The sequence below is a fragment of the Mustela erminea genome, chromosome 18 (genome assembly GCF_009829155.1).
Source record: "Mustela erminea isolate mMusErm1 chromosome 18, mMusErm1.Pri, whole genome shotgun sequence".
NCBI lineage: Eukaryota > Metazoa > Chordata > Mammalia > Carnivora > Mustelidae > Mustela > Mustela erminea.
Window position 1 is genome coordinate 25,624,854 of NC_045631.1, and position 8,346 is coordinate 25,633,199.

General features: G+C 43.9%; 1 protein-coding gene across 2 annotated transcripts in view; it reads right to left on the reverse strand.

Moving 5' to 3' along the window:
* AATF (apoptosis antagonizing transcription factor) overlaps window positions 1-8,346 on the reverse strand; it is a 99,266-nt gene extending 90,920 nt beyond the window's left edge. For both annotated transcript variants that reach the window (XM_032320809.1, XM_032320810.1), the window contains exons 1-4: window positions 8,091-8,346; window positions 6,942-7,133; window positions 4,461-4,892; window positions 3,872-4,009 (exon numbers count right to left, since the gene is read on the reverse strand). In XM_032320809.1, coding sequence (XP_032176700.1) covers window positions 3,872-4,009; window positions 4,461-4,892; window positions 6,942-7,133; window positions 8,091-8,175 — 847 coding nt within the window. In that variant the 5' untranslated portion in view covers window positions 8,176-8,346. The remainder of the gene's footprint in view (window positions 1-3,871; window positions 4,010-4,460; window positions 4,893-6,941; window positions 7,134-8,090) is intronic.

Below are 8,346 nucleotides of genomic sequence, written 5' to 3' on the forward strand. Positions count from 1 at the left end.
CCCCTTAAAAGCCCCCTTCTCCCTGCCTTGGGCGCGACTTCCGCCACTCTGATTTCCAGAGTCACGGAACCTCGCCTGAGGGTGCCCACTTCCTCCCGGCGCAACTTTCCTGGCTCTCTCTCTCCTGAGTCCTGAAACTTCGCCGGAGAGTGTTTTTAATAAATCTTGCCTTGCACCCACTTTGCCTGGTGTTGTGTTTATCTCGCCGGAAAAACTTTACAGAAATCTCTGGTCATCTTTTCATAGTTATAGGACAAAAGCTGAATTATAAGCATTAAAGAAGAATGTAATACTGCACTTCCCAGAACAAATGCTTAATTCAAGTTATATAGGAATCTGAATACTAATAAAAAGTCAAAAAACACTGAAGACAGTGGGGGTGATGGTCATTACACTGATGGCCATCACTCACATGGGTGATCATTACCAAATGCCTCTATCAACAGAAAAACACCCATGCCTAACATCTGTGGGGTGCCATGTGCCAGACACTGTGCTAATGCCTTACACTGACAGTTGTCCTTCAATCCTCACAACCATACTATCGCCCTCTTGCTCTGAAGTTAAGTAACCTGCCCAAAGTCACCTAAGTAAATCCACTACTGAGATAGAACCTAAAGCCAGGTGGTCTAACTTTAACTCCTTTAAGACCCAGCAGACTGGGGCGCCTGAGTGGCTCAGTTGGTTGGGCGTCTGCCTTCAGCTCAGGTCATGATCCCAGGGTCCTGGGATCAGCCCTATTGGGCTCTCTATCCAGCAGGGAGCCTGCTTCTCCCTCTGACCATCTCCCCTCTCATGTTCTCTCTCTCTCTCTCAAATAAATAAATAAAGTCTTTAAAACAAAACAAAACAAAGACCCAGCAAACTGACAAGAGACTTAATCAAAGACCGTAAGTTCCAGTGCATGTTCTGGGGTCAGTACAAATTCTGGCTGGGTTCCATACCAGCCTTGTAACACAGTATAAATGGTATATCCTGAGTAATGCAGCCCAGTTTTTCTTAAACTGTTTACCAAAACAGGGAGATACACAACATATTATGTCATACTGTCATAAGAAGATTAAAAACAAACAAAAAATAGCCACTCTGGACAGCTGGCTGGTTCAGCTGGTAGAGCATACAACTCCTGATCTCGGGATTATGAGTTCTGAGCCCCTGGCTGGGTGCAGAGATGACTTAAATAAAACATTAGGGATGCCTGGATGGCGTAGTCAGTTGAGTGTTCAACTCTTGGGTTCCGCTCAGGTCATGATCTCAGAGTTGAGAGATTCGGCTTTGCGTTCAGCGCAGAGTCTGCTTGGAACCCTCTCTCCCTCTCCCTCTGCCCTCCGCACCATGCTTTCTCTCTCAAATACATAAATAAATCTTTAAAAGAAATATTAAAGAAAAAAAAATTAACCACCCTTTAGGTGCGCAGAAATGCTACTTATTAGAATACTCTCCACTCTCCCATCTTAGAATATGTGACACTAAACAAACATGTTTTTCTTCTCCCTCCTCCACCCTGTCAGACAATAACAGACATCTGTCACAGTAACTGGAGTTTACCAGTGAGACAAAGAGAGAATTGGTTAAGTACCAAAAAACCCCCCCCCCAACACACACACAGAATAAGATCAGAACAATTGCAAAAAAAAGTAAATAATACTAAAGTAGCTAAAGAAACTTGTGCCCAAGAATATGTCTATCTGACATGGACTAACCCTTTAAAAAGTAGTATTTTAAGGTGAATCCCAAAAAAAAAAAAAAAAAAAAGGCAGTATTTTAAGATGAATCAAAAAAGGAAAGAAAAGTATCAAGCAAGAAGAGAAGAAGAGTAATAACAAGATGGGAAAGGTCTCCTCATGAAATACTTCAGACATTTAACCTAGAGCAGTCTAGGTCTCACTCCAAAGCATACCAAGAATTAGGGTACCAGGGCATTAAAAACAGCAGACAAATGGGATGCCTAGCTCGGTCAGTCAGTAGAGTATGCAACTCTTGATCTTGGCCTTGTGAGTTTGAGCCCCTAGTTGGGCAAAGAATTTACTTAAAAAAGAAAGTAAAAAAGAAAAAAAAGGAAGGGAGGGAGAGAGGAAGGAAGGAAGGAAATAGCAGTTAAGTGCCCCAAAAATCTCAAAAATTTTGAAAACTGCCAACCATCATTTATTTAAGGTTAAGAAGGGAGAAAAACTAATGGAGGGGATATAAAAGATTTATGCTCACAATATCTGCAGAGTTCCTGACTTCAAGTACAGCAGGACATAAAATCTAAAGGCTGGACCCTAGGAAGCAATTCCTAATTAAAGCAGATATTCTGGGGCACCTGGCTGGCTGAGTCAGTAGGGCACGCGACTCCTGATCTCTGGACTGTGAGTCCAAGCCCCATGTGTGGCAGAGTCCATGGTTTTTTTTGTTTTGTTTTGTTTTTTAAAAAAAAAAAAAAAAAAAGCAGGTATTTTCCCACAAGAAAGGTTTGCAGAATCCCCTATCCAAGAAATCCTACATATTTTCTTCGGAGTTTGAGGTGATTCTACCTGGAAGCAGGTGTTCTCCTCAGATTCCTTTCAATTCTAACTCCACAATATAATAAAAACAAGTTTTGAGGCGCCTGGGTGGCTCATCTGGTTACACATCTGCCTTCGGCTCAGGTCATGATCCCAGAGTCCTGAGCTTGAGCCCTGCATCAGGCTCTCTGCTCAGCAAGGAGTTTGCTTCTGCCTCTACCTCTGCCACTCCCCGCCCACCCCCTAGGCTCCCCGCCACTTGTGCATGCTCTCTCTCTCTAATACATAAAATCTTTGAAAAAAAAATTTTTTTTAAAGAACAAATGAAAACACTTAGGTCTCCCCGTGCAAATAAGGAATAGCAATTCTAACCACAGTGCACTAAGCCCAAATCTCCCTCTGCCCCCATCCTTTGGTGCCCATGGACACACAGCACACAGCCCACAGAGGGCTAGGTGGTACGGAAGAAAGACTTCTCAACAGTAAGGCAGGAAAGCTGGAGCTTGGTCTGCTGTGCATGAGTGAGCTCTAGAACTTTGGGTAACTCATTCTCTCTGAGCCCTGGTTTTCTCATCTGTAAAATAAGGGGACTGCAAACCAAGCAATTTCTAAATCCCTCTTCTACAATTCTAGGGCTTTATAGCTCAGCAATTCTCTCCCTAAACTTTTTCCTCCCTCTGCAGTCATCACCTTCCCTCCCTCTCAGCAACCCAAAGAGAGATATAAATAAGAACATCTTAGCATGTTTTCTAGAAACCCCCAAAAGCATCCTGTAAGCATGATACTACCAAAATGAACAGGGATCAACCATTCTCCATTCTTTCTCTTTTGTTCTATACCAGCAGGTTTGCAAATAAGAATTCTCTGAGCATTAAAGAAGTAACTCAGAAAGCCAAAGGAAAGGGGAGGAGGAAAAGTGAAGGCAGGTAAGAGAAAAGTGAAACAGGAGCACCTGGATGGCTTAGTCAGTTGAGCGTCTGTCTCCTGACTTCCACTCAGGTTATGATCTCAGCCTCCTGGAGTCAGGCTGGCATTGGGCTCCATGCACAGCAGGGAGTCTGCTTGCCTCTCCCTCTGCTCCTCCTCCCCGCCCCATTCTCTCACTCTCAAATAAGTACATATATAAAATTTTTTTAAAAAAGAAAAGAAAGAAAACTGGAATAGACATGACTCAAGTACCCAACCAATTTCAATCAAAATTGTCCTCATTTGATAGGAGTTATATTGCTGGGGTTTGTTTTTTTTTTAAAGGTAGAAACTATGCTGTACCACATTATCACTAAAATCAAATCTTCTCTTCTTCAACTCTGTGGTGCTACAAATACAATGTACATCAATGTATCCCAGTGGTTCTAAGTATCCCCAACTGGCATAAGTATTCTTACTATTTTTTAGTGCGCTGGCAAATTCTGGACCACCTTTGTCCTTGAAAATAGGGAAAACATCTGGTTGAGGAAGCTGATTGGTAGTCAACAGAGCTTTTTGTAGCTTGATCCTTCCTTCCAAGAGCTGGTCCCACAGTGCTGAGAATGGAAAAAGAATTTCATTCCTGTTACAAAATCTTCTTGGGCTGGGGACTTGGGGGGATAGGAAATCACACCAGTCTCTACATAGCACAGCTTTAACACAGCTTCTTACCATGAAAATACTCGCCATTAGGAGAAATAAATTCACTATCTTGGAAGCCAATATTTGCTATACAAGACAGGGAATGCTGAAGTCCAAAGAGAAAAGAAAACTTTTCTCTTCAATATCCCACAGCTGCCAAAGTACTAGGACAGAACCAGCCAAGCAGCTCAGTGCAGAAATGACTGGCTAAGCACAAAAGAATGGAGCTTTAGGCCTCTAGGTAGGTGAGGCATTTCACAAATTAATTGGAAGGACACAGGATTGAGGGAACAGCCAAAACAAACAAGCAGGAGATCAAATGCAGACACTCTGAAAAATAGGCCAACAGCAAAACCATGTACAAACCTATCTGGTTCTTCACAGCTCTTCCTTTCTCCACTTCCTCAGAAACTCTGACACCAGAGAACGTCATCACGACACCGTCGTCTTCACTATTCCTGTCTTCAGCTCTGTCTTCCTCACTCTCACCCACAGAGTCTTCCTCCCCATCCCCTTCTTCCATGCCACTCTCCTCCTCCTCTTCATCTTCCTCCTCCTCACTGCTACCAAGGTCATCCATTCCCTGGGTGAACTTTTCAAAGTCACTGATGCTCTGGACACTAAAACCCGGTGTTTTCCCAGCGCGGTTTTGGCTCTTCTTCCAGGCCAGACTACTATCCCTGTCATCATCACACTCTTCTTCCTCAGCAGCACTCATGGCATCCTCATCGGATCCCTCCAGAACCAGCCCCTCTGAATCTCCATCTCCAGACTCTTCCTCATCAGGTATCTCCTGGTCTAAACAAAAGAAGAAAGAAGGAAAAGATGGACGTCACTTTGAGACAAACACTGGCCATATCTTTCACTTCAAATAAAGGACTATAGCATCCATCAAAAATAAAGTTTATTATTGTACTCAATTCAATTCAAATATTTATTATACATCTACTACCTCTAAAATGCTAAAGGGAGAACAAAGATGAACAAAACATGGGTCTCACCCTAATGAAAGGCTCTAGTGGGAAAAACAGTCCCTTTGAAACTGTAACACAGATAAGACTTGACAAAGTTTTGATAACCCAAAGAAGGGAGAAATTTTAAGTGTGGGGCAAGGGATTTAAAATTAAATTTAAAATTAAAATTAAGCACCTACTATGAGCCAGGTATAGATAAAAAGCTAAGAAATGACAAGTAAAATGTAATACCTGGGGGGAGGGGTTCACAGCCTGGTGGGAGTGGTAGATATGCATGCCAACATTCATATCATTATTATCATTACAGTGTCACTGGTACACAGTATATGGAAAAGGATACATCTAACTCTCCTGAAAAGGTGAGGAACTGGCTTCATGTGAAGGAGACATTATAATTTTATTGATTAAACATAAGCAAATGGGCGGCTAGGTGGCTCAGTCGTTAAGTGTCCGCCTTCGGCTTAGGTCATGATCCTAGCGTCCCGGGATCGAGCCCCACATCAGGCTCCCTGTTCACTGGGGAGTTTGCTTCTCCCTCTCCAGCTATCCCCTGCTTGTCTTCCCTCCTTCACTGTCTCTGTCAAATAAATAAATATCTTTAAAAAAAATTTAAAAACATTTAAAAATAAATAAAAATAAGTAATAGCTTATGTGACAGATCCTCAGTACTGCTTTAAAGAACTATATATAAACTCAAGACATACAGAAGGCTGTCAAAATATAAATAAAAAAACACAAGTGCAAAAATAGTAAGCAGAAATTAATCATTTAAGTTCTTTAAATGTGTGCCATTTCTCAGATTAAGGTATATTCATAGAATAGTAGTTAAGAGTATAGATCTTGGAGTCAGAGTGCCTTATTTGAATCCTGGTTCTTCTGCTCACTAGCTGTATGATCTTGAGCAAGTTACATAACCAATCTGTCCCTTAATTTCCTTACCTGTAAAATGGGGATAAATACTACCAACTTTATAAACTACTGGAGTACCAAATGAAATGATACACATAATGATGACAGTAACAACATCCTTTGAAGATGTTCCAGTCTCTAAGCACTTAATGAGCTTACCACAATGCCTGACATATGGTGAAAGGCCAATAAATATAACATTTGTCTCATGATTGGTCCCTTTATCACTCTCTAGACAAAGAATGTGAAATGAGCTTATCAGGAGCCCCCAGAACTATACCATGGGCCAAATCAGGGGTATCAAGACCTGCATGATGGTTTCTTTTATACTTATCCATAGATTCTCAACATGACACCTCTCTAAAGGGAAAAAAAAGATGGCATGCACTCAGTAATCACCATATCCAGCCCCTCCCTTATTCCCATTGAGAAACTTACAATGTTTTAAAACTATAAGCTCGTGTCCTCACATCCTCCTAAGGCTCTTGCAGGGAAGAGGGAAGGATTATGCTATTTTTACAATGGCAAAAAACGAGCTTCACATATTATCATTATACAGTGACCCAATGCAAGACTAGAAAAACCAAAGGAAAGGGGTCAAAATCCATGAGTAGCATGTCCATCAGATGTAATTCATTTTCAACACATAGCCCTCTCCAATATCCAATATGCATTGCCTTTCTCTCCATTTTAGGGTGAACCATTAGGCTAAACATAAGGATTACAGAAACTTAATAGCTCTGAACTTTAGATTGCTTATGACCTGAAATTAAGTACCTCTTAAGGTCCTTTGTGCTGCGAAAATCATGGTGTCTCCTAGGACAGTAAGTGGGGATACACAGACTAGTCTTGCAGAGATCATTGAAAGGAAAAAAAAAAAAAAAGCCAAACCCATAAAAAAACACAACTTTAACCTTAAAAAGGTAGGGAAGAAATAGGAAGTACCATGCAAATGTCTACTCACCAGATGAATCTGGCAGAGTCTGCTCCCAATGGTCCTTCTTCCAAGCTTTTCTAGAAGTAGCCCTGCCAGAATACCTTTTGTCTGTGTCCAAGAGGGAGGCTGATGCCAGTTTTCTAATGCTACCCACCGCCAGGAAATCACTTTCCCCATCTTCCCCTTCATCAAACCTGTCAATCACTCTGGCAGCAGTGGCTGTAGAGGAGGGGGAAAAGTAATCAGAATCTCCACGTTAGAAGGAACTTTAATGGTAACCCTATGCAACCCTTTTAACTCATACTCTACAAAATCCCAACCAACTTCCAGAAGGAGGAAACTCATTACCTCTCAAGATAAGACCACTACCTTACTGCTGTTCCTGAACAGAAAGCTGACCTCTGCACTAACTAGTAGGAAATATTTCTATGCCTTGGATCATAAAAACGAACCTAATTCCTTTTCCATTTGTGACAGTCGCTCAAATATGGTAAGTCCACCATCTCTCCTCACTCCATCCCATCCCTAAGGGAGTTTGCTTATCCTGGCTCAACAGCCCCAGCTCCTTCAACTGATATTCCTAAGACACGGTCCAGCACTCACATTTATCCTTCCTTATTCTTTCTTCCTCATACTTCTCTGATTCAGGTCTAAAGCGGGATTACTCCCAACTAGACCTTGAACACCAGCTTACAGAGCAGCAGTCTCATTTGTCAGCCCCTGAGCAAGTGTCTTGAGGCCTAAGGAGGCTTAAACAGCACCACGGAATCCCACTTCTTCCTTCAATCTCCAAGTAAGTTCTTAGGGGCAGGCCGACTTAAAAAACAGCTGAGACGCCCTTCTCATGTCTAACTCAATACCAGTAATGGCACTCCGAAAGATAACTTTACTTACAGCCAACTACAGGACCCTAAAGCCTCCAACAGCCCTTGAAGCCTGAGTCGCCGGGATGCTCCGCCCTCCCCAGCACCAAGTCTAGCGAGCCGGTCAGGAAGAAGCGGAAGCCCTCCTCCCGGGCCCGGGGCAACCCTCCCGGGAGGCTGTTTTCCTCTGCGCCAGGGCCAGCCGAGTAGGCCAGGCGGCGAGGCCTAGCTGCCGGCCCCGCTCGCGCCGCCCGGGTCTGCCCTGGGCCGGACCCACAGCTCCGCACGTGGCCTTTTCCCAGTCAGGCCTCACCCTCCTCTGGGTCCGCTTCAGGATCCGCCTCGCGCGGGCGCGGGTTCAACAACTGTTCCAGCTGCAGCGCCAGCGGCCCCGCCATCGTCACCAGGTCTCGCTCCGCGCCGCGCTCGTCGGTGTGCGGCCCCGGCCTGGACGCTCTCTCCCCGCGGGGCCCTGTTGCCGGGAGACTAGCGCCCAGAACAGCCAGGGACCGCGCAGAACCCCGCTCTCGCTCGGGGCCGGCCACTTCCGGGAGGCGCGCGGGAGGGGG